This window comes from Paroedura picta, chromosome 18, assembly GCF_049243985.1.
Source record: "Paroedura picta isolate Pp20150507F chromosome 18, Ppicta_v3.0, whole genome shotgun sequence".
In the NCBI taxonomy this organism is placed as follows: Eukaryota; Metazoa; Chordata; class Lepidosauria; order Squamata; family Gekkonidae; genus Paroedura; species Paroedura picta.
The window spans coordinates 18,521,603-18,546,264 of record NC_135386.1 but is presented as its reverse complement, the minus strand read 5'-3'; the positions used below and the strand labels follow the sequence as shown (position 1 = coordinate 18,546,264).

Genomic DNA, 24,662 nt, shown 5'->3' with positions numbered 1-24,662 from the left:
GATTGTTGCAGTCTGACAGGCAGGGAATAAATCAGGAACAGAAAAGCCAGGGAAAGATAAGCGTGTTGCTTGGGCAGGACAGAGGCACGAGGACTAGCCATATTCTAGGACATCGTGCTGAACCTTGAGGCCTGGAAAGAACTGAAGTATCAAACATATTGTGACGTATCAACGGCCGCCAAAGCGATTCACGTTTAAACCGTGAACACGTCCTCATGTTGCACGTCTACAGAACACATCGGAATTATCATCAACCTCTGCTGCAGATTGCCCCACGAGAGCTCACTTTACCAAGCTCCTGCCTCATTCACAGAGAAGCTATTCCACAGGGATTTGTGTCCATGTCCTCCCCCCACCCACCCCAAACTTGCCCACTTTTCTCCATCAGGAAAGGTGACAAAATCCTTGGGAAAAGCCTCAATCCCTGCACGACTACAAAACCCAGGCTCTCGTCTCTAAAACTCCTTCACCGTCATCTCTCCCCCTGGCGTAAACTATCTGGGCAAGACCTTTGTACAGCATAATATTATGTGAGAATAGTTTTTAAAAAATCCTTATCAAGTTTTTAAAATTAAGCTATATGATGTCTGAAAGGTCAATTCTGCCTCGCAGTTTGAAGAGTGTTGTTGAATATTTTGCTTTTCTTCTTCCGTTTACAGAGGGAAAGTGTAACGGCCGATGTCAACTCCAACATTATATATTTTTAAATAAATAAAATAAGGTAGGGATTGCAGGCTCTCTCCAGCACCAGCAGAAGTCTGGGGTCGGGTCTTGCAGGAGGAGTAGCCAAGTCCTCTGACCTCCCCCCAGCTCAGCTGCCTAGCTCCCCTTGAGAGGCAACGGAGCCCGGACCATGCGGAGAAAGGCAGGGGCAGCCCAATTCCCCAGCACCAACCCACCTGGGACCACAAACTGCTTAACGTTTGTGAACCGGGACTTTTCGGGCAAGGTGGTGACGGAGCAGCCTCTGGGGACGGCCCAGTCGCCTGCCCGGCTGCCTGGCTCCTTCTCCTCGGCCGTTTCGTACACCTCGACGTGAGGCGGTTTCTCGGTCAGGTTCTTGCTGTAGTGGCTGAGCCCGTACTGAGCGATCTGGATGGGGTAGAAATAGCCTTGGGGCCCCCACTGGGTGGACAGCGGCACACCTGCGACAACACGGGGAGAGAAGACAGACACACCAGGAACGGTCATGAGAACTGCAGGAGTGCGACGGCAAAGGAGACACCAGCCTGTTTTGACACGTTACTTCCCCTCACTCTGTTTCTCCCTGGAATTAAACCCAAAGAAATGGCAACCTTGTACACCAAGCTTGTTATCCCTGCTTGGCCCTTGCATCTGCTGAGGAGCGTCAACATGCTGCAGGCTGTAGGATGCTGCTGCTCACCCCCTGCCCCTTTCATTGCATCCGAGGAAGTGAGCCTGCCCCTGAAAGCCTGCCCCTTGAAGGAATCCTTGTGGGTCGGAAAGGTGCCCCTGGACTTGAACTCTGTCCTCCTCCTAGCCCTTTCCCGTTCCCGACTGCACTCCTGAGGGGCACAACGTCAAGCACGACAACTGCCCATGGACCTAGACCTCTTTATGGCACTGCCATACGAGGGCGCTTTATCAATAATAATAATTATTATGTTTTATTTATATCAAGAGTCAGACCACTGCTCCATCTGAGTTACACTATTCCTACTCTGGCTTTCCTTTCCATCTCTGCCTCGTTTATCTCCTGCCCTTACTCCAAGAACCGACCAGCATTCATTTCATGCCCATATACTGTACTGGCCCAGACGATGGAGGAGGAAGAGGAGAAGAAAGAAGAGGAGGAAGAGAAGCTGACCTTCGACACCGCTGATGCACTTCACGCGGTCCCGGACCTCCACGTTGTAGCCTTCGAAGGACATGAAGACGCCGTCCGGGTGGTAGGGCGCTCTCTGGGCATACACCTTCGAGTAGCTGTGCGAGAACTCAAAGCGGTCGTAGCCATCGTACTGGGCCACCTTCCCGTAGACCTCAAAGTACTTCTCCACCCAGGAGAAGGGCAGGAAGACCTCGGCCCCCTCCCGCCGGCCTTTGACGGTGTACTCCTCATTGACCAGGCAGTCAATCTCCTCGTACTTCAGGCCGGGGCCTTTGAGCCCGTTGAAGCCGCCGACCACGGGGGGAGCCTTCTGCTGCTCTTGGGGAGAGGCCTCCTCGCTCTGCTGCTTGGCCGGACTGTTCACATCGTTGCCGCTCTCCGAGGCGGCCGCTCGCTTGTCCGGCCCGTCCGCGCGGAAGACGGCGTTTCCCTCGCGCGGGAAGAGCGCCGCCCGGTCACTGGAGCATCTGTTCCACAGCAGGACCGTGACCAGGGTGAAGACGACGCAGATGACAATCAGGGTCTTATAGTTGACCCGAGTCGCCAGGCAACGCATATTCACATCATACCTGGAGAGGAGGAGGAGGAGGAGAAAAGAAAGAGGCTTATATTGGGCAGACCCCCACTGCTCTGACCACGCAGGAAGGTAAGGGCGGCTTCTGCCAAACACTCACGCCATGCCCAGCCAGAGGAAGAACTGGCAGCTCCCCCACCCACAGGGCCTGAATGCGAAGAGGACCGACAGGCAAACTTTGTTGTCTCAGATTACCACGTTGGCCCAGCCTGTCCCTGAAAAGTGCAGCCACAAGACAGGGGAGTGGAGGCTCAAGGCCTTGGCCAGCACTCCAGGACAGCCCTGCGGATCAGACCAGTGAAGGTCCGTCTAGACCAGCCTCCTACCCCACACAGAGAGGCCAAGCAGGTCCTCTGGAGGGCCAAGAGCAGGGCAGAGAGTCTGAGGCCTTCAGAAGAACATCAGAAGAGCCCTGCTGGGTCAGCTTCCAGGGGTGGCCATGTTGGTCTGAAGCAGCAGAGCAAAGTTTGACCCTGGAGCACCTTTAGGATCAACGCAGTTTTACTCTGGGTAGAAGCTTTTGTGTGTGTGTGTCCGAAGACGTGCGTGCACACACGAAGCCTCACAACTTGAATAAAACTTGGTTCTGAATATTTTTTTAATGCTTTTTAAGATGACTTCAACCAATACACTGGGGGGGGGGGTTCCTTCTCTGGCGTCCACCCAAAGTAAAGGTCACTTCGGTAGTAAACATTTTTAAAAATTTAATTAAGCTATTATGGGAAGGAAAACTGCCGTATCTATCTATCTTTCAATGTATTTTTACATGCCCGTTACTTTACATTTTTAGAACAGGTTATTACGAGCCATTTTATGATGGAGGAGAGACACCCCCACCCCCATCCGATCATTAGGGTTAAAAATAGCGTGGCCAGCATAACCCTGCCCAGGCCTCCTCCCCAAAACAGAGCAGATTGCAGGAGGGGTTTTGCAGCTTAGCAGTCCCCAAAGAAGACACAAAGACGCGAGGCAGATGACCTCAAGGGACTCCCCCCCGGCTTGATTCCCACACGATTTCTCTGTCTTTCACCACACAAGGCTTTGTTTTTTAACACCGGTGGCTTTCGCCGCACCGGGCAGCGTGACTTTCTCTAGGGGCCTGGCTTCGGAAAAGGTGGCAGCAACTCCCCAGCCGGACTCTCCAGGCTGAGGAAAGCAGCAGACAGATCCTGTTGACAGGAAGCGGCCGAGACAGCAACAAGCAGCCCTCTGTCCCTCCGCTGGTGGGATCCCAAAGCGAGGGGAAACACCCATTTCCCTGCCAGCATGGAGGCGGCATCTCGGCCTTGTGCGAAGCAGAAGAGCTGTATTTTTAGAGGAAACAGCCAGGCAGCTTGCGTGCCTCCCCTCGTCCAACGTGGGGCATCTGCGTCAAAAGCCGGGGAGACGCCAGGCGTCCCCAGCCTCTTTGAAGCTTTGGAATTGTGAGGCGGCACCGTGTGCCACAAACTGGCTACCGTGGGAGGCAGAGCCGACCAGATGGCGGGGGCGGCATCTTACCTTCCGTCACACGGGGAAGGTCCTTGTGCCGAGGTGGCCACTGACGCTGAAGCCACGCTTGCAAAAAATCTACAGAACTAATCAAATCTCCAGTAGCGAATCAGAAGCGTTCCGGGAGGAAGGCCCTGCCGATTTTCTAAAAACTTTGGCGGGCACGAGGAAAAGGGTTGGTGGACACTGTGGGCAATACGGCAAGGCTGTCTGGAAAAACCGGGGCCCTTGTGCCTCTCCAGAGCCGGGCGTTCACAACATCGGCAACAATGTGGGACAGCATCAGCGCATCGCTCTGGCCCCTTCCACTAGGAAAGTCTTCTTGAAGTTGTTTCTACCACTGGACATGGCTTGTCCAGACTGTGCACCGTGTCCAGACTGAGCAGGTGAGACACGGAACTGCTGTGGAGGCAGCTTCAGGCGTTCCCAATATCCAACCGAGCTCATTTCGCATGGTGACAGGCAGACTGATGGCTGGTAGCAGTGGCGACCAAAAAAATCTATGTTCAGATAAGTCTGCGTTTTGCCCTTTTGATTCCACACCTCGCGGCTATCGACTGTGATAAATGTCCTAAAACGCCCGCTACTTCTAACTCGTCCTTTGCCATTCACAAATGAACGGCCGCTCGCTCCAAGCTAATATTTCTGTTGGAAGATACTGATGGGGCTGAATCGTTCCCAGGCAGATTTATTGCTGAACATGCAAGGAAGGCAAGAATGAAACCCACAGATCTTCCGGGGCTTCCCGCAGTTCGTTGCAGCCTGTGCGCAAACACCCCCCCCCCCCGTTTTTCCAGCCTCAGTCTTACGCAGGGAGCTTTCTAATTAAAGCACAAGGTCATCCAGCATTTTATAGCCAAAAGCTCTCCCAACTCATTTATAGGAAGCAATTTATTCCAATATGTAATGAAGCAATTTGATCCGGCAAGCGGGAAGCGCCCAGGTTTCGGAGAAATTCTTCGACGCAAACCAAGAAAATGGAAAAAGACGTAAAAAGAAAGTGCTGAGGCCGCTGCCCTGTGTGTTCCGTCGGCAAGCCAAAAAGCGCCATGAATTAAGGCCACACCTGCGCACCTTATGCCGAGACGGTCGGAATGAGCTGAGTGCTGTCGGCAGTGCTTGGCATACGGTCGTGCCACGGATTATATTTTGCATTGTACCTTTGCATCCAACAGGGGCTGAGGATTCTTACCTCCCCAGATATGCCAATTTTCTGCCCCTATAGCAGGGGTAATCAAACTGCGGCCCTCCAGATGTCCATGGACTACAATTCCCAGGAGCCCCTGCCAGCGAATGCTGGCAGGGGCTCCTGGGAATTGTAGTCCATGGACATCTGGAGGGCCGCAGTTTGACTACCCCTGCCCTAAAGTGTTGCTCTTCTGCGGTAATCAGACTGATTTTGCATCGCAGGCATTCTCTTCTTCGCCTCCCCCCCTCCCACCTTCTTACTGGGGCAGAAGGATTCTCAGATCCCTATTCTGCCTTGTACCTGACAAAGCGAGCTCTGACTCTCAGAGGTTTATGCCCCTGTCGTCTTCTGGGTCTCCTGGACTTGACTACTTGTTTTAAAGCAGTGAAGCCACCCACATCTGCCTCTGCCCCCACCCCACGCCCCACCCCTAGGCCTGCATCCCTTTTTCCTTCCCAGCTCCAGGTTTACAGGGGCTTCCTTCCTGCATCCCTCACACCCAACACGACAGTGCGCAGCTGCTAGATCGCGGCTGTCAGAATTCTATTAGCACCTCAAAAGGAGTCTGGAGAAATGCCCTCCTTAGCACTCCACAGAGCCTCCAGGTGGCACTTAGGCGCTGATAACTGGGCTCTGCTTGTCAGGGAGAAACTGGAATTGCAAGCGGAGGTGCTTGGCCGGCCAGCCAGAGGTATACAATTCACGTCTCACCCACCCTGAGTTTACCAGGTATGAATTTGTGTTCATCTCGCTTGGCTGCGAAGAACACCCCCATTTATCTGACCGGTGCTTCCGTGTGAAGCTCTATAAAGAACCAGCCCCTGAGACTGGGGTGCCCTTCCCCCTTCCCAGATGTGGCGGGGGGGGGAGAAAGGAGTGCTAAAGGAGTGCTAATAGAGGCCCCCCCCCCATCTACACAATACAGTGCTGTGACCAGGATGCCTTAGAATTCCTCCCCGTCCCCTCATTCTCAGCCTTCCCACACAGTTCTCCTATAACTGGATCCATTTCCCCCGGCAGGCTAGGAGGCAAATTACTTCTCTGGGTTGCTGCACAGGGCCCACGATTAGTATTTTGGAGGTCACAAACACTGAATTATTAAACACGCTGTATTAGCTCCACTAAATAAAGCTTCTCTTCTCGCTCGATCGGTATCTGGAACAAAACTGGGGAGAGGAGGGGGGAGCCAAAGCAAGGCTCAACAGGAGGGGGAGAAGACACAGCTCCAGGTTTCCTTCTGAGCCACTGGAGAGGGCAGAACAGGACAAGTTGGTTCCCCCCCGCTGTGCTTTCAAGTCCCAGCTGCCTTCCAGCAAGCCCGGAAGGATTTTCAAGGCAAGGATCCGTCCAAGGTGGACTGCCATGACCTGCCTCTGTGCAGCAGCCCCGCCCTTCCCTGGTGCTCCCCCACCCAGGGACTAACCAGGGCCAAGTCTGCTTAGATTCTGCACACTTGTGCCACAGAGTTGGCCAGGCTGCTGGGGGCAGCCACACTACACTAAAACCACACACCAGCACATGTGGGCGGCAGCCCGTAAACACCAAATAATGTTTACTGTCCAGTCCTTGCAAGCCAAAGGAGGAATTCCCTATAATGCCTGCTGAACAGGATTCCGGGATAACAAAGCCTGTTTCGGGACTCACTGGCAGTCTTCAAGCAAAGGTTGGATATACACTTTTCTGGGATGCTTTAGGATGTTTAAAGCTGATCCTGCGTTGAGCAGGGGGTTGGACTAGATGGCCTGCGTGGCCCCTTCCAACTCTATGATTCTGTGATTCTATGACTTGATTCAGAAGCGTTAATAAGAAGATTAAAAACAATGTTAAGGATATGAATAATCATCTCACACAATCCTATTAGGCATCAAACAGCAGCCCAAGTACTCATCCAGCAGCAATTAAAACTGGAGCAAATCACCCTGTTTTCATTCCAAGACAAGGTAAAAATTAATAATAATACATTTCAATTCCCAGCCAGCTCTGCTTAGGACCATTAATAACAACCACCTTCATCAATGCAGGCGAAACAAAGTCTGTGTTTTTCTATATATAAAAAATGTGGAGAGGCAGAGATTAGGCTCAGATTAATCACAACCGAAACAGGATGTTAACAAACCGCTCAAGGGCAAGGAACAGCCAAATACAACCGCCGATAAAAAATATCAGCCGTGTTATCTCATTAAGGGGGCAGGCTCTTCTGGCTACACCTCTGAGCGCAGCTCCACTGCAGAGATGGCAAAAGCCTTTCCTGACTTTTTAAGCCCCCGGTGGAGAAGACCCCCTGCAAACGGCCCCTCCTCAATAACCACCCGCTTGCCTGCATTCTGCTGCGGCCCCCAACTCAGGGAACGGTTTCCCCAAAACAGAACTGAAGAGGACTTTCCCCACAAGTCATGCCCGATTGTAATGTAGCAAAATGGCCAGAAAGTCACAGGAGAGGGACATTGACCTACACCGGCATGGCCAAGCTGTGGCTCTCCAGAGGTCCATGGAATACAATTCCCATGAGCCCCTGCTGGCTGGTGTTACACTCCACGCTATGCAACTAACTCTATGGTGCGTTTGGAAACGGGAATGTTAATGGCGGATAACATCTGCCTATTAGCCCCAGCAGGACACAGCTTCTTTCAATTCCCAGGGCACAGCTTCCTTAACGCTGAAAGACTAGTATATTTTATTCCCGATAACCTCTCCGGAATTCGGAGGAGGTCCTCTTGCAGAGAGCAGAAGACAGAAGTGAGGGAAAAAATACTCGGTCGTCTTACCAAAGCGATCCCCTGGCCTTCTACAGAACGAGAATCCCGTCCAGAGGACAATGTCGCCGGGCACTGCACAGGAGTTTGCAGGGCTTTATAATTAAGCATTCTGCAAGCGGAGACTCCCCCGGCCACACAGGCAAAGCCACGAAGCAGCAGCAGCAGCGGCCGCCTGTTCCTAGGAATAAATCCCCAAAGGGGGAAGGGTCCTTTGATCAGCTGCCAAGTGGTTTAGGGTGGGGTCCGGCACGCTGGAACAGGCTCCGGTAAGGAGATGTCAGTGGAGGCTTCCATCCGCCCTTCTTTCCGATGGGCTGGGCTGAATCTCTCTGCTCACTGGTCTCCCTTGGCCAGAGGACTGCCTCTGAGTACCAGCTTGCTTTCCCCTTTCTCCAGAGAGTTCCCTTCCTGCAGGAGCGAGACGTGGCATCATCTCACAGGGTCTCCAGAGCTCCCCAATATCCTTAAGCCATTGTGTAGTATTACTGGGATCCTTGAGAGAGACTCCTGCTGGTCATGCGTCTCCGTCCTGAAGGAAGACGGCAACCAGCACAGAAAAGGAGCCCGCTCTCCTTGTAGAGCCCTGGAAGTCTGGGAGTTGGGTTAGTCCTGTCCCAATTCCTAGACGCCCAGCAGACAGTCTGCAGGTGCACCTAATCTCGCTTGCTAAGAGACCAACTGCTTTAAAGTACAATATCAACCCATCCTTGTGCATTGTGATTGTCACACACGCACACATACACACACACATTCTTCACTGTTGCTACTTCCTAGGTGGAATATTTATCAGCAGCCCCAATCTCTCCATCTGCCATATTATCCAATTCACTGTAATGCAGAATCTATCAAAGCCTGCGAACACAGTAATTGGGGGAGGGGATGAATTATTCATGATCCCCAAAAATAAGGTGCAAAAAACCCAGGGATGTTTTGTGATCACTGCTCATTTACTCCACAGCTTCCCCCTCCCGGTACTAAAATCGGGGCAATCAAAGCCTGCAAAATAGGCCTTGCAGAAAGCAAAACGATTTCCAGAACCTTCCTTCCAGTCCTTTTCCAACAACAGAAATTATTTTTTAGAAAGGGCGATGCCAACGCAGAAGCCGATGAGTAAGAGAAAAGTGCACTCCCCTCTGTGGGATTCAATCTCACCTGCTTCTCAATATGCATCATGCCGGAATATTAACGCTCGCTAGGCGGCCAGGAGCCTGCCTGCAATTTAATTCCATCTCGCCCTTTGCAATTCCCATCTGCAAACACTTTTCTGCTTTAAAAAAGCCAACACTCCAATTGAGAACGGAGAACTTGCAAAGGCTCCGTAAAGCAAAATGCCGAACCGCCCCCCTATGTTTACCTTCCAAGACCAAATTCCGCACACACATTTACCGTTTGTTAAACGTAAAGGTTAATTTAAAAAAAAAACGACTATTAGTCAGGTCTGATGAGATTTCACAAGTGTGAAAGACCAAATTCTGCTGTGCATCATATAGAAACAAGTACTGAGAGAAAAATTCCAGAATCTTGGCTTCGAAAGGACAGGAAACCACAAGGTTGCATCAGACGTTTTGCAAGGCGTTACGCTCCTTGCTGTCTGCTTCAGGCAAGCTCTTAAGGGAATTGTCTCAACTTTGTCCTTACTTACAAATATAGAAGTAGGAACATTTTAAAACTGAAAATGTCAGTGGAAGCTGTTTAGGATCTTGCTATCAAAGTGCCTTCATTCCTGAATGTTGTAGTAACACGTAAAAAAAAAAGGACGACTTAACTTGAAAGTTATACTTCCCTAGAAAGTAAGATTAAAGAGGTCGCCAGTCTCAAACAAATGTCAAGGCCAAACCAGGCTTATTTGCCGGAAAAATGACACTCCCAAAGCTCCTGTAGCTTCTAAAAGACACAAATTATTTCCACGCAACCCTCCTCTGAAATGTTTTGTTTTACTTTTAAGGAGATGTAACTTTGCTGTGACGTCAAATGAGTAGCCACATTGGTCTGAAGGAGCACAACAAAATCAGAGTCCAGTCAGGCACCTTGAAGACCACAAAGATTTATTCAGGGCGGGAGCTTTCGAGCGCAAGCCCTCTTCCTCAGACTAAAAACTCCCTACATGACATCCTATATATTCCCACTGTCACGTAGAGAGTTCTTAGTCTGAGGAAGGGTGCTTGGACTCAAAAGCTCCCGCCTTGAATAAATCTTTGTTGGTCTTAAAGGTGCTCCTGGACTCTGATTGTATTTTGCTGTGACTTAGCCTGTAAGAAAAGTGCTTCGTGGAAAGTTACAGTTAAGAAACTAAGCAAGCCCACACATGTCTTGCTGAAGGAAGGTTCCCAGGTGGAGCGAGACGAAGAAGCCGTTTGGCAGCTGAGTACTGGAACCGCTGCTGACCTTGGCATTTATCCCTTGGCACCTGGACCCACGGCAGCTCCCCAAAAGAACCGCTAGACTCTGGTCCAGTTGCATCCTGGAGTCCATCCAGATTTCAGGGTAGAACTCAGAAACCTTGATTGTCATAATTAGACTTCAGGCTGTAAGCTTTTGAGGGTCAAAGCGAAGATGGTCTCCTGCAGACTAACATGGCTGCGCTCCAAAACAGCTCTTTAAAAAAGGATGTTCTTTTCTTTTTAAATCACATCACAGAATTACGGTTCGGATCAAAGGGACCCTCCGCTCCAAGAGGCCGAGGGGAAACCCAAGACCTCCTTACAACCCGAAGCAAGAACATGCCCGTCCACACCCCACGCCCCCTGATCAGCAGTCTTCGTCTCCTTGCATCTCTAGGCGTTTAGCAGAATTGGGGGAGTGGAGCAAGCCTTATTTGGGGGCCGAGAGCCCCCCCCCCCGTGTGCTTCCCAACCCTTAGCTTTCCCAGCCTGGCTGCAGGCGGGGGGGGGGGGGGCTTCACAAGCTGAGCTGCTGGAAACTCACCTTAAGTCAAGGGGGGGCTCCAAACGCTACTGCATCTCCGAATCCAAGCTCGACTTCAAACAACCACCTGGAGGATAAAAATAAAGATAATTAAGACTCTTCTAAACTTATTCCGCTGCGTGCCGCTCTGCCTGCTCTGAAAGGGAGCCCTGCTGATAAATTTGAAGACTTGACACAGAGATTCCAATTTTTTTAAAAAACAAGGGATCCAGAGCATCCATTTCATTTCCCCAGGCGCCTGCAAAAGAGTTTAATCTACTTGGCCTGCCCCAACCCTACCTAATTGGAGAGCTAATCCCGACTGCTGGGGGGGGGGGGAGGACGTAAGAGGAAGGGGCCTCATTAAACGTTTGGGAAGAAGCTGGAGGAGTCAAATCTGACCCCACCCCCACATTTAAGGGATTCTTGCTCCCTACAAACCTGTCCTTGGCAAGAAGGGGAGACGTAAAAGAGCAAGACGCCAAACCCAACCCGTCTCTCCGGATTGCATCAGCTTTCGAGAGTCGTAGGCAATCTCTACTGGTTGGTGCTCTTTTCTCTTTCTCCTTTTTAAAAATCAGGCTCCAAGGAAGAGAGGTTCTTCCTCTCCTTAGACAGACCCTGGCTAAGGTTTTCCATCACATGCATCTTTCTCATGAAGGCTACAAGAAGGGGGTGGGGGTGGTTTTGTGGGGCCAGATCACGGCTCCTTGCACATCTGTGAGAGCGACGCGCAGATAAACAGGCATTCAACCACACAACAAGCTTTTAAGCTCAATATTTAATCAGAATCCTATTGCTTCTTCTTTATTATGAACCAAACAAAAATGGAGGGCGCTGGGTACCCTGACTGATGCCTGCTTTGTTTTTATGCTCAAGATGTGCCAAATCCTTGCGTGGCCTTTCTCATTTCCATCCAGCACACACACACACAAGCCCGTAATGAGACCCTCTGCCGTGAAAAAGTGGGTGTGTCCTTAGACCGGGAGGCAAGACGGAGCAAAGCAGTTCTTCAAGAGGCACGCGGAGAATTTCTCGTTGCAACCGAATGCATCTGCGCCTGGCGCCCTGTTGCAGCAAGGCACGCATTTCTCTAAAAGGCGCCATTAAATAGGACCCGGATCTGTTGCTCTCCGATATCCCTCTTGTTGGGGGCTCAATTTAATAAACAAAGGCGGCTTTAATAATTCAGAACTTGCTTTGGCAAAGGCGCGAGAGGCCTGTCAGAATCCTTCGGAAAGACAGTCGGAGAATTTCTCCCGCCTCGGAGTGCTTTGCAGAGATTTATATCTGTGCTTTTGCTCTCTGAATGCTGATCAGTGAAGTTCTCTCCCCTCCTCTTTAAAGGATTAAACACAGGCATCTCTATTAGTGAATCACACGCCATTAAGTTGTCAGGTTTTCTTAAAGATACAGGCTGCATTTGCAAAGCATTTCTTCTAATTCCAGGGGGAGGGGTGGACCAAGAACTAGCTTACCGGGTTTTTTTTTACCTCCCAGCTTGAAGGGGGGGGGGGGCGGATGAGCAAAAGGGGAAGGAGGAGAATTGGATTTCAGCAACTGGCATATGCGCTGGACCAAGTTGCAGTCCAGGGGCACCTTTAAAACCAACAGGATTTTATTCAGGGCATAAACTTTTGAATTTAGGCAGAGAAATGCTGGTTTTATGACCTTAGGCAGATGGTGAGTGGGTGGGCAGGAGGGGATGGGCCTCTTGGGGCCCTTCCTTGCCTACCCAGGGAATGGCTGATCACCACTGTGGGAAGGGAGGTGAATTCCCTCCAGGCCAGGCTGGATTCTGGAGATTTCTGGTTGGTGAGGGGGAATCACTTGGGCATGACACTGGGGTCACTGTGGGTGGGTGGGTGGGCAGGTAGCTGTGAGTGTCCTGCACTGTACAGGGGGTTGGACTAGATGACCCTGGGGGCCCCTTCCAACTCTAGGATTCTTTGACTTTGTATGCAGGCACACTTCTTCAGATCCACCCCTGCGCGATGCAATTAATTGTCCTCTTTCCTCTCCATGTCAAACCCCCCCCCTCCATTTCTCTGGGCCAAGCTCCTTTTCCCCTATTCTATTTTCACCTGAGCAGAGGGAGGAGGAGGAGACTTCTGCATTCAAACCCAATTAAGATGCCAATTTTAGACGAGATTCAGTTCACGTCGCAATATGAAAACGCTCGATGCTGAGGGTTACCCGTCCCTGGCATCTTAATTGGGTGGCGGGCAGCGACTTGATTGGAAAACTTTTCAGGCCTGCAGGCAGCGTTCATGGAGGCAGCCGGGAGCATCTCGCACTAAGGACATCTTGCACAGAGGAGCAAGCCCAGGACCAAAGATTCCCACTGAGTACTCAAGGGTCAGGAAATGGATCACAGCAGCACCAGAAGATGCCTGAAGGTGGCCTGAAGCACATGCATGTCAGCACCTGTTTCTCTTTGGCCAAATCAAATGCCCTCCCAAGCCCAGTGAGTTGACCCGCACCTGGTTGGCCTTCATGCTTATGGGGAAAAACCTACCAAAAGACAACGTTTGCAAGCTGTTGAATGTCACCCGTTCAAAATGGCTCCCTTACAAGGAGGTTACTCTGCCTCTTTCCTTGCTCCCGTGGGCATTTGGGTTTGCCTCAACCGGTCCCTTCTCAATCTCCTTTTGAGCCCAGGGACACAGGGTTGAAGGCCAACAAAGTCTTCTTCTAGGTGTGAGCTGTCGTGTGCAGGCACAATGAGGCAGGGGTCATCAGAGTGCAAAGGCAAGGAGAGAATAAATTAGCAGTAAATGAGTCAACAGCATCAGGAAGATATCCAACAAATATGCAGACCGGAGATCAATTCTCAGGACTGCACATGGATCTGTATATCAAAATCCACTTCCCCTGCAGTCTCCAGAGTCTTTCTTTTCCTCCCTCTGAAACTGGCAAAGGAGATACAAGTTTCAATACAGGTTTTTGTTTATCTTTTTAGAGGTGGGGAAAGGACATGTCAGCTACTCAAACAAAAACCAGTATTTGCCGCTAGCCATTTCATTTTTTTTCTTTTTTTAGAGATGTGTATTTAATTTAAGACAGCATCTAAAATTCCAGAAAGAGCACTTTGATTCTCCCCCCCCAAAACACTTTGGCTGCTAGCAAAAACCATGAATTAATCAGCACCCTAACTCAAAAGTCATAAATTTTAAACGCGGGCAGCCGAGGTTATTTTTCTTTCGGCTTCTCCCCTGCACCACAACCCGGAGACAAAAGGGAAAGGAAAGGATCTTGCAGGAAGAGAATCCTGAATTTGCAAGGCTTCCTTGAAAAACAACCACCCAAGTCCTATGGCTTTTGCTCCTGCCAGACAAATCACATCACATCACATTTTACATAATTTTGCAGCAGCCCGATGGCAAGCAAGGCGCCAAGGGATTCAGCTGCCTTCAAGATGCCTTTATCCCTCAGTGTTTCTGCAGGCTCTCTTCCCTTGAGATCCATGACCCACCGAGGCCAGGGCAAGAGCCAAACCTGCCTCCCTCTGGGGCAGCACCACAGCCTCCCAGTCAGACACAACAGCCAGGGAGACGTCGAGGTTCAGGAAAGGAAGTGCCGACCCAGGATCTTCCATCCATCCCCCCCCCCCAGTGGAGATTCTGGAATAAATGAAATGCTTTAAGGCCAAGTCTTACTCAAACTAGAATCACAGAGTTGGGAGGCACTTCCAAGGTCATCTAGTCCAACCCCCCTCCTGCAGAATGTGGGGCACAAAAATAGTTCTTCTTGTTTCTGATATTCAGGAATGGGGACAGACTCCCAGGGTAAACCACAGTGTTTTTTTAAAATCACGTTTGAGCCACCATCGGCATAAATTCTGCCCAGGAGAGGGGGCTTTATTCTGAGGCCTCTAAATTGAGCAGAGAGCCGTGCCCTGAATGCAGAAGCCTGCCCCCGTGTTCCTTCCTGCACCATCCCAAGTCTCGGACGCTCCCTTCCAGGCGGTGGCTCTTTGCTGCCGGCTTGCTTCGCCAGAATTAGCCGTGTGGTTCTGCTGGCCGCAGTTTCTTTAATTACTTGCAATTCAAAGCGGTGCATCGTTAGCAGACCAGCAGGGGACCCGCTAATATCCTGCAAACTTCTTAGAGGTGCAGCACATTCATACCTTTTAAAACTGCACACAGAGACTTGACAGAGGCAGACTGGAAGGTTTCCGAAAAAAGCTTTAGGCACCAACGGCTTGGTCTGAGCACGCAAATGAGCCGGCAGCAGAACTCCAGCCATGTATACCTTTTAATTACAGAGAAGACGGTACCAAGCTTGGAATATTTGGGCAAGGATTAGGCAGCAGCTGGAAAGATGCAGTGGTTAAGAGTGTTTGACTAGGGTCTGAAAGACCCGGGTTCAAATCCTCATTTGCACCCCAGGACTCCTATGGGTGACACGCTCTCAGCTTGCGCTACCTTTCAGGGTTGTTGTGCAGATAAAATGGAGAAGAGAAGAACACTGTAAGCCACTTTCAGGTCCCATTGGGGGAAAAGGCAAGGTCCAAATGAATTCATTAAATAAATGAAAGTACAGGGACAGGATATCTGGATTTCTATACATTCAATAATCTGAGGAAGAGTGCTTGCACTCAAAAGCTCATGCCTTGAATAAATCTTTGTTAATCTTAAAGGTGCCATTGGACTCTGATTTTGTTTTGTTGGATTTCTATAAGTTAGATTCAGGCGGGCAACCATGTTGGTCTGGAGCAGCAGAACAATGTTTCGGTCCAGGGGCACCTGGAAGACCCTCCGACTTTAATTCTGGGTTTACGCTTCCGTGTGCACGCACGTGAAATCCCAGACCCAGAATTGAACTTGGTGGGTCTTAGAGGTGCCCCTGGACTCCAGGTTCGTTCTGCTGTTTCTCTACTCAGAAAAACAAATGAAGGGGTGGTGAAGTTCAAGCAAGGCATTTTAAAAACATGAATGCAAGACCTGTCAGGACCCGCCAAAGGCAAGCAGAGATACGTGCCCCTTGAGCCTGCTGCTAGCCCAGCCCGGAAAGCGACCAGCTCACCCTCAAGCGAGGCCAGCCTGGAGCCCTCCTTGAACACTCCATGGTAGCCCAGACCCCAAGCCCCTTGGCCTGCTCAGCTGAACAAACCTCATTCCAGAGGAACGCTGCTGAGAAACACGTCTCTGCAACAGCTCCTCCGCCACAAAGCACCCCAAGCGGAAAGGCACCTCCACGGCACAAGCCTCAAGGGCACTGCCTGCGAGGAGTTCTCAAACGCCACGATGACACTGAGGCCGTTAGATGCTTCGGAAGGGTCACGCTGCTTCCGTTCTATGTCCATCTCCATCCTGCGCACACCTGGATCCGCTGAATCAGGCCACTGGTGCATCAAGGTGAGGCCGACTCAGAACGGCAGCTGCTCTCCAGGGTCCCAGGCAGAGGAGGGTCTCTCGCTGTCCCCCACACGCTCCTTTGAGCAGGAGATGCCGGGGATTGAACCTGGGGCCTTTTGCATGCCAAGCAGAGGCTCTGCCACTGGGCCACGGCCCTTTGCCCCGGGTAGCTGAGGTGTGTGAGTGTGTGTGTGTGTGTGGGGGACGACCGAGTGCAGAGAAGCCCCCCTTCCCCATTCGAAGCCAGCTCTGCCGCTTTGCTCTCCCTCAGCATTGCTGGATGTTCCCCCTTCCTTCCCTGCCTCCCCCCGTCCCATTATCCCCTACGAGGGAGCATTGATAAAATAATCATGACTTAAAAATAACTGACCTACTTTACCCAGCCACCGAGGATTCGGCATGCGCTGCCATCCACAGGGCGCATTAATCACTGCGCCAACAGGACAGGCGCCTGCGTCGGGCTGGGTGCGGAATCAGCCTCGCTCGCTAGCCCCGCCGGAGGTAGGAGCCAGCTGGCTGAGCCACCGGGGGCCGCGAGTTACGGATTAATTTGCGAGAAGGTGCAGAGGCAGGCGGAGAACGGCCCCTCAGGTTCAGCACGGCTAGGAGTGGAGAAGCACGAGGAGGTTTGGCCCAGAGAGCCCGACTCTTAAGGCCCTCCAGACTATTCCGTTCTGGTCTCATTTACATTTTGCTTTGGGGTCCAAGGCAGATTACAGTAATATTTGTAGCCCCCCAGAACTTCCCTGGTGGTCTTCCATCCAAATACCAACCCGGCGTGGCTTCTGAGGTCTGATGCAGGACCACCCAGAGCCCAGCAGAATGTAAGGGTCTTGCAATTTGAAAAATTCAGGGGGCAGAAGGTTAGGATTAAGCATCAGTAAACCTCAGGGGGCACCGGGGGGGGGGGACCCAAACCACCCAATGATCCTGAAAGCTCCTCTCCTCTCCCGAAAGGTCTGCACGTGGTCTGCACGTGGACCCATCCATTTGCACAGCCCTCTCACAGCCACATCCCCCTCGAAAGGAAAAGCAGCAAGAACTGTTTGATGCTGTTGTCATTGGGCGAAGGTCCCCCCCCCCCTTCCCCGACAACGTGGAAGCACATCTTAAGTCATAACCGGCTTTTATCCTCTGATGCAGGGAATAAAAGCAGTCCATCCCTTAAGATGTGCTTCCACTGACTCCGGCATCTGATGAAGGCCTCTTCTGCAAAAGATGGTGGGGGAACGGGAAATATGAAATTTTATTCTGCTGCCAACCCAGGAAGAGGTGCAAAAGGAACTGGGCAGGATGCTTTGACCTTCTAGGCTGCTCCAGCCACCCTACTGTGCAGAAATATCAGGCAATTCTCTGCTACGCCTGGAGTTCAAAAGGCATCACCTACAGACAACCTGATGCTTGGTTATAGCGAGCACGTTAAGGAATCCAAAAGAGCATATCCTTTTCTTGTGAACACGGTGGCAAGGAATACCTCGGCTCAAGCAAACCAGGTCTATAAACGTGTAATGGCAAGATTCAAGCAACGGAGAACAGCACCAGGATTATCAGCTTCTCCCAAATGAAGAGAACAATCAGTTGAAGCCTTTTCAGTTAGCAGTCTGCCTCTGCCAACCTCTAAAGTCTTCTGGGAACGGGTACCTCTCGCTCCAAATCGGACCCAGCGCGCAAAGCCGTAGCTTCCAGGATGCAAGGGCAGCCCAGCCCCAGACGCTTGGACCCCTGCCCTTCCGGCGCCACGCCCAGGACCAAAACAAACAAAAGCTTTGTGTGCTCTGGAATGCAGCCACCGGGCTTTGAGCTCTTGGCAACGCTCCAACCAGAGCTGTTTCAACGGGGGGCCTAAAATGACCAAAGGGCTTAAACCTTTTTTTCAAAAGGAAATTTGATTTTAGAGGAATAAATGGTGACAGAGCAGCTACCCCAAGTTAAATATTCAGGCCCCTGAATAGAATCCTGCACGTAAACATCTTCCGATTGTTGTAACTCTCCTTAATATGCTGGTCCTCATGAAACACAGCAAAGGGTTTTAACTCCAGCTCAAAAATAATTAATTAAATAACGTGTTTGCTGCCCCACAGAAAGCCCAGCAAAAAAAAAGGACATTTGTAGCCAAGGCTTTTTTTGTCTGGGCCAGGGATGGCCAAACTGTTGCTCTGCAGATGTCCATGGACTACAATTCCCATGAGCCCCTGCCATGCATCCATGGACATCCACAGAGACACAGTTTGGCCGCCCCTCCTCTGGGCGGTATTGAGTCTAAGGCGGAGAAAGAATCCAAAGCCATCTCTCTCTCAGACCGGCCCACCTGTGCCCGGGACATGAAATGGCACCCAAGCCACCTGACTGACCAGCAAAACTGACCCACACGACTGAGCCCAGCCCACCAGGGGTTCAATGACACTATCGGCTGAGGGAGGCCGGCACACCAGTCAGAAACTTCACAGAGCTAAAGATGGTCTTGTTTGAGGGATAGTTTACCTCCTTTTAAAATTTTCCTCTGCCTGGCTGGTTACATCAAGGCTGCAATAAAGGATAAGCATCCACCAGTCATCACACAAGGAGGGAAGCACGTCTAGCTCTGAGCCGTGCACAGAACAAATTCAGTACTTTTCAAATTTGGCCTGAATCCGAATTGATTTGTCGCCATTATAGCCTATGGCACCATTAAATCAATGGGACATTTTCTGTTCAGTGTGTGTGTGGGGGGTGTGATCTAGAGGTACCAAATTTTCAGAGTGGCTTCTGGAACCTCTTCTCAAAAGAACCCCTAAGTTTCAAATAGTTTGGTCCAATTCTACAGACACCCAAAGAGGGTGTGTCCCCATAGGACCTCTGCTCTGTGATTCTCTGGTCTTGTCCTTTTTCTCCCATCCCACCAAAAGAAACAATGGAGGTTGGATGAGGGCAGCCTTTTTGGGTGCCTGTTCAATCTTTTTGAAACGTGGGGGTTCTTTTGAGGAGAGCTACGCTGCAAATTTGGTGCCTTCTACCTCAACTCACCCCCCCCCCACCCCTAACCATGGGACAGACCAAATGTTCAAATTTCCAATTGACTTGAAAGGTGACATAGGCCAGGGGTAGTCAACCTGTGGTCCTCCAGCTGTCCATGGACTACAATTCCCAGGAGCCCCTGCCAGCGAAGGCTGGCAGGGGCTCGTGGGAATTGTAGTCCATGGACATCTGGAGGACCACAGGTTGACTACCCCTGCCATAGGCTAAAATGGAGCATCAATTGCTGGTTCGGCCAGTTTAAAGTAGAGGGAGGAGCGATTCGGCTCAGGTACGTCCAAACTGTACCTGAATCAGCACTGATTCCGGCACTTTTCAGCTTATCCAACTGGATCGCCCGCCCCTAGTTCTGAGTTCCTATCTCAGTTTCTGCCATCAATACCCCAATTTCACGTGCCCGGGAATCAGAAGGATGAAAGATTCCACTGGGAGAGCTTGTGCCCGAACTCTGCCCTGCTGCTGCCGCCTCCACCGATGCCAACAGGACATCTCCTTAGAAGCACGAAGTCTTCCTCCCACTCCCTTGATCCCTTGTTGCTATCTGTGCCATGCCATTCACTTACGAAATACACTGTCAGAAAGTGTTCTGAGAGCCCAGAAGAGAGGGCTTTCTTTTTTTTTAAAGGAGAAAAAAATTACAACTAGCCTGTGTTGTGCTAAAAGTGATAGACCAGCATTTGGAAATCCAGGTTTGAATCTCTGCTCCGGCCTGGAAGCTGGCTGGCCTAGCACACAGGGTGCTTGTGAAGGCAAAACGGAGAAAACCGATGCAAGCCAAAGAGGAAGAGGGTGGGGTAAGACAAACAGGCTAATCTCAGCTTCCACATGGACACTGGACACCTGGACACCACACGTGCAGATCCCAAACAGGAGAGCCTCCTGGGATATTTTGCTTGTCACTTGCTGACACACAGCAAAACCCAGCCTTCTTCTGTATCACACAGGGCTACTCTACGGATGTGCCAATGAAATCCAAAATGCACTGCCTGCCAACTGGAAGGGGCTGACGTGTGCACCTGACGTGTGCATCCAGGTGCCGAGATGCAATCTCCCACGCTGCTGGCTCGAGGCAGGCTCATTCCATTTCGGCGGGAGAAAGAGTGACAGCAGGGAGCCTGGCGGCAACACCCCCAGCTTAAAACTATGCCGCCAGGTGGGTTCAAAAGCAGGTGCATTTAATTAAAAGCTGCTAAACCGAAAACCTGAGCTCAGGAGTGGACGGGTCACAAACCGGTCGGTCTCCTTTTCTTCTGGCAGCGCCCTGAGAAAATCAGCCATGTAAACAGAAGGCGCGATTGTCCAAGAATCGATCGGAGAATAAAAAGAGCTCGGGGACAAAAGTCGTGCAGAAAATGACTGCCAAGAGCTGCGAGGCCCAGAGAGTTGTGCTTTCCTGGGCTATCGGCCAGCTGCTAATCATTCTGGGCCGGGGCTAATTTTAAGCCCTGCAAATACACTGCACAACACCAGCGGCAGCCGGATCAAAGTTCCCTCCGAGAGGCAGTTATCGAACACCGTCACGTATTTGGGCTAACCTTTAGCAAGCTAGAGAGGCTGCAGAATTAGACACGTCAAGGGAAAGCCGGCGGCAACCTTCAGAAGGCCCCTGGAGAGGCGGCATATGAATTCTCCAAATGAAAGCAAAACAGCCAAGACAACTGTGACACCAGTGGGGGTTGTCCTCCGGAAAATGAAGTCCAGCCAGTTCATCTTACCTCAGCGTTCATTTTCATGCTGGAAGCGGACATAGAAAAACCAACAAAAAACAAGGAAGGTTTCACTATTTAGCGTTCATAATGTGCTGGGTCTTGGCGCACCACTGCAGGGACGGTTTTTGCAGCTGACAGGCCACCAGATGAGAAGGAAAAAAGATGTCTGAGACAGACCCAGCTAGTTTGTTTACAATTTGATTGCAGAAGCCGGGCTTTGGAGAGGAAAAGCGCAAAGATTAAGGGTACTGCTGTGGCATGGAAAGAGAGACGAGGGACAAAGAGGCAGGGGAATGAGGCAGACTCTGAAGCACAGACGACTTCTCAAGCAAAAGGGGGGAGAGTCTATTATTAACGCCCTAAAGTCTTGGAGTGGGAAAATGTGATTTTAAAACATGCACCATATGAGGGGATTTAGCACAATGGCTCTGCTTGACTTGAACCCTAGGAACGGCAGAAGCCGGGGGATGGAGCAGGGCCTCATATTTTGGCACACGCAGCTGGGAGTCTCTCCCAGATAAAGTCTTGGGTATACAAGCGTGCTGAGTGAGAATGGGCCTCCAATCGACACGAATGTCCGTTCAACGCACTTTGAATGGCTCCGTTGAGGTTTCTCACAGAAGAGAGCCAGCAGGGGTACATCCTGCCACCCCCTCCCAAGTAGAAGTAACTCCGCACTGGCCATCACGTGCCCAGTCTTGCTCCGTTCTGAATTCTAGACAACCCCATTCTTCCTATCAGGATCTGAAAACATGAAAACAGCTAGTTCTCCTGTACACAATTGCTGCCCCGGGCCTCAAGAAAACAAAGCACAGGGACGCCACGACAGAGCATCAAAACCCGGGCTGCCACCCACACGGTGGACCACTCAGTGCATCTCTAACCTTGCTTACATCATGCGTGGCGTCGCCACCATTAAAACACATCTCCACACTGTGGCTTCCAACAGAACCGTCTGGTGATAGGTGCGGAATTAAGGCTGGGGAAAGCAGCCTCCTCGTTTCCACACCAGCACGCACGCACGACACCATTTTAAGATGTTTGCCGAGCCGTCTCAATTCTGCGCAAGCAGATGCTGGCATCGCATAAAGAACTATTCACAAACTTGCTCAGAGCCCAGACGGCACCTGCACAGAAGCAGAGCACAAGGGAGAAGCGACTATTGGCCAAGAGCGTGGAGTCGGTGCACAACGCCAGAGTTTTGGGGTGAAAATATGCCAGTCTGTGCCGATCCCCTGACACCCAGATCAACCAAACCGACCCATCTCTGCAAACCTGCTCATTTCTCTTGACCGGGGGTAGTCAAACTGCGGCCCTCCAGATGTCCATGGACTACAATTCCCAGGAGCCCCTGCTAGCGTTCGCTGGCAGGGGCTCATGGAAATTGTAGTCCATGGACATCTGATGGGCCGCAGTTTGACTACCCCTGGTCTTGACAACTGAGTGCTCCCAATCTGAGTCTTTACCTTGGAGGTCCCTGAAGGTGTTATCAATACTGTAAAAAGCGAGGACAAAAGGTTTCTGCGTGTAAATAAAGGGAGAACCCTGGTTATTATTAGCAGAACAAAAACTTCTAACACAGGCAAGCTCATTAAGCTGCTTTCATTAATCGGACACTTGGTTCATCCAGGCCGGTGGAGGCCAACTCAGTCGGAGGCCTCTCACGTCACTGACTACCTGTTTCTTCTCACCTGGAGATGCTGGGACTGAACCCGGGGCCTTCGGCATGCCAAGCAGGCGCTCTCCCACTCAGCCACAACCTCTAGCCTCATCCCCCTTTAAAGAAGCCCATTCGTGCTTCAAAACACCCTGTTTTGAACTGAGTATTTGGCCAGTACAGGAAGCAACTGGTCAGGAAGGGAATTCATCCACCACTAATGAGGCGCCAAGAACTTCCCCCAGCGACAACCGAAATCACTGCTCTGCACAGCGATGAAATCTCTAGCCCCTGTGGCAGCCGGGGATTTGCCGTGCCCTGGAGCTCGCTGCTCACGCAAGGAGACAAGGCAGAGCAACAGGCGCGAGGGAGGCCTCAGCAGTCCCAGGTAGAAATCAGCCCCCCCCCCCCCCCCCCGGTTCGGGACACCTGGCTGGAGATGGAGAGGCCAGGAGGGGCAGGAGGAAGGGGGGCAAGTGGGGGGCTTCTCTGGTCTGCCTCCAGGGCCGGAAGTTTCTCTTTGGCGGCCCCTTCTCCATCTGGGTCCTGCAGGGACGCCGCCGTGTTGGCCCCAGAACTTACCGGTCTCCCAACTGGGGATGCCAACCTCCAGGCGGGACCTGGGGGCTCCCCCCCCAATACCAGCTCAGCTCCACACTGCAGAGGTCAGTTCCATGGAGGAAAGGGCTGCTTTGGAGGGGGGGGGGCTCTGTGGCTCGGCCACCGTGAGGCTCAGGGATGCCACCCTCCAGGGGGGCCCTGGAGATCCCCCGGAATCACAGCTCCTCCTGGAGGAATGGGAGGGGGGTCTTGCCCTGGGAGTTGCCCAGAGCCTGGAAAGGGCTCCTCCATGGCCGGGGTGGGGTGACCCGGAGGACCCCTTCCTCGGCCAAGGCCTGCGGGGAGGACAAGTCACGACCCCCCCCATAAAGACCCCTCCCCCGAAAGCCCCCTCCCGCCCCACCCTCTTACCTGCGCGCGGCGCTCCGAGAACCGCAGACTCCTGCCCGTCCAGTCCCGGCGCGCGCCCGAGGGAGGGAGGGAGGAGGGAGCGAGAGAGGCAGCCTCGGCGCGGAGACCCCGCCCACTTCCCGCGAGAGCCAACGAGGCCGAGAAGGACGGAGGGGGCGTGGCGCGGCCGCCGCCTCTCCCGTCCAGCGCCCCAAGGAGGCGCCCAATGGGCAGCGCGGACCGCCGCCCAATCGCACCGCGGCCAGCCCCCCCGGCCCAATCAGCACCCGGAGGTGGAGGGGCGGGCGGAGCGCCGGAGCAGCGACCAATCGGGAGGAGGGAGCGGCGCGTCCCGCCAATCGCATCGCGCGAAGGGGCGGGTCTTCGTCCCTCTGCAAAAAAAAAAAAACAAAAACTGGTGGGGGGGGTTTGCTTGGGGTTGCAGGGGGTCTCGGTGGGCGCTGCGTGCCCCGCCCCCTCCCTCCCCCGGCACTGCTTTGCATATGCAAATGCATGCAAAACACCTCTTCTGCGCAGAGGCTGCTGAGCCCCGCGCGCTCCCCGGGGCTTCTGCCCGCCCGCACGGATGGTGCCCGCGCGCGCCCCTTGCCAAGGAGCCCAGGCCCCGTGCGCCCCAGAGAAGGCCGGGATCCCAAGAGGGGATTCTGCACAGGGCTCACCTGCGCAGGGTGCAACGGCTAGGGGTGGCAACCTCCAGGTGGGGCCTGGGGACCCCCGGGAGTCACAGCTCCTCTCCAGATGCCCGTGGGCTGCAATTAGCATGCGCCCCTGCCAGCACCCTGGTAGCTCTAGTCTGTGGACAGCTGGAGAGCCACAGTCTGGCCAGCCCTCCTGGGGGAAGTACTCCATCGCATGATCCACCACTGAGCTCCTTCCCAGCCCTCTCGGCTCCAACCCCAAAACCCCCAAGTATTTCCCAACTGAGAGCTGGCAACCCTGGTGCAATTGCAGATACCGCGTTCAGCCGAGATCTATGTTCATTTTTAATTCAGATTTTGACACGCTGCTTCTTTCCCAAAGCAGCCCACACCATCCTCCTTCCCTCCTCGAGCCTGTCCTCTCAACAACGCCCCTGTGAGGTAGGTTAGGCAAACCTGGCTCTCCCAGATTCTAGTCCACTATGCCAGCCACCCCATACTGGCTCCCAGCTGCACTTCCAAAGGTGGCTCATGGCTCTGGGTGACATAAA

The 24,662-nt window shown here is 52.3% G+C and overlaps 1 protein-coding gene across 3 annotated transcripts in view; it reads right to left on the bottom strand.

Moving 5' to 3' along the window:
• GLCE (glucuronic acid epimerase) overlaps positions 1 to 23,598 on the bottom strand; it is a 30,183-nt gene extending 6,585 nt beyond the window's left edge. The window contains exons 1-4 of one of the 3 annotated variants that reach the window (XM_077317295.1): positions 23,474 to 23,598; positions 10,785 to 10,851; positions 1,829 to 2,418; positions 900 to 1,145 (exon numbers count right to left, since the gene is read on the bottom strand). In XM_077317295.1, the coding sequence (XP_077173410.1) occupies positions 900 to 1,145; positions 1,829 to 2,405 (823 nt within the window). In that variant the 5' untranslated portion in view covers positions 2,406 to 2,418; positions 10,785 to 10,851; positions 23,474 to 23,598. Of the gene's footprint in view, positions 1 to 899; positions 1,146 to 1,828; positions 2,419 to 7,868; positions 8,011 to 10,784; positions 10,852 to 20,670; positions 20,792 to 23,473 lie in introns of those variants that run through there. The other 2 variants (XM_077317296.1, XM_077317297.1) reach the window with 2 other exon arrangements.
• Between the last annotated feature and the right edge of the window lie 1,064 nt (positions 23,599 to 24,662).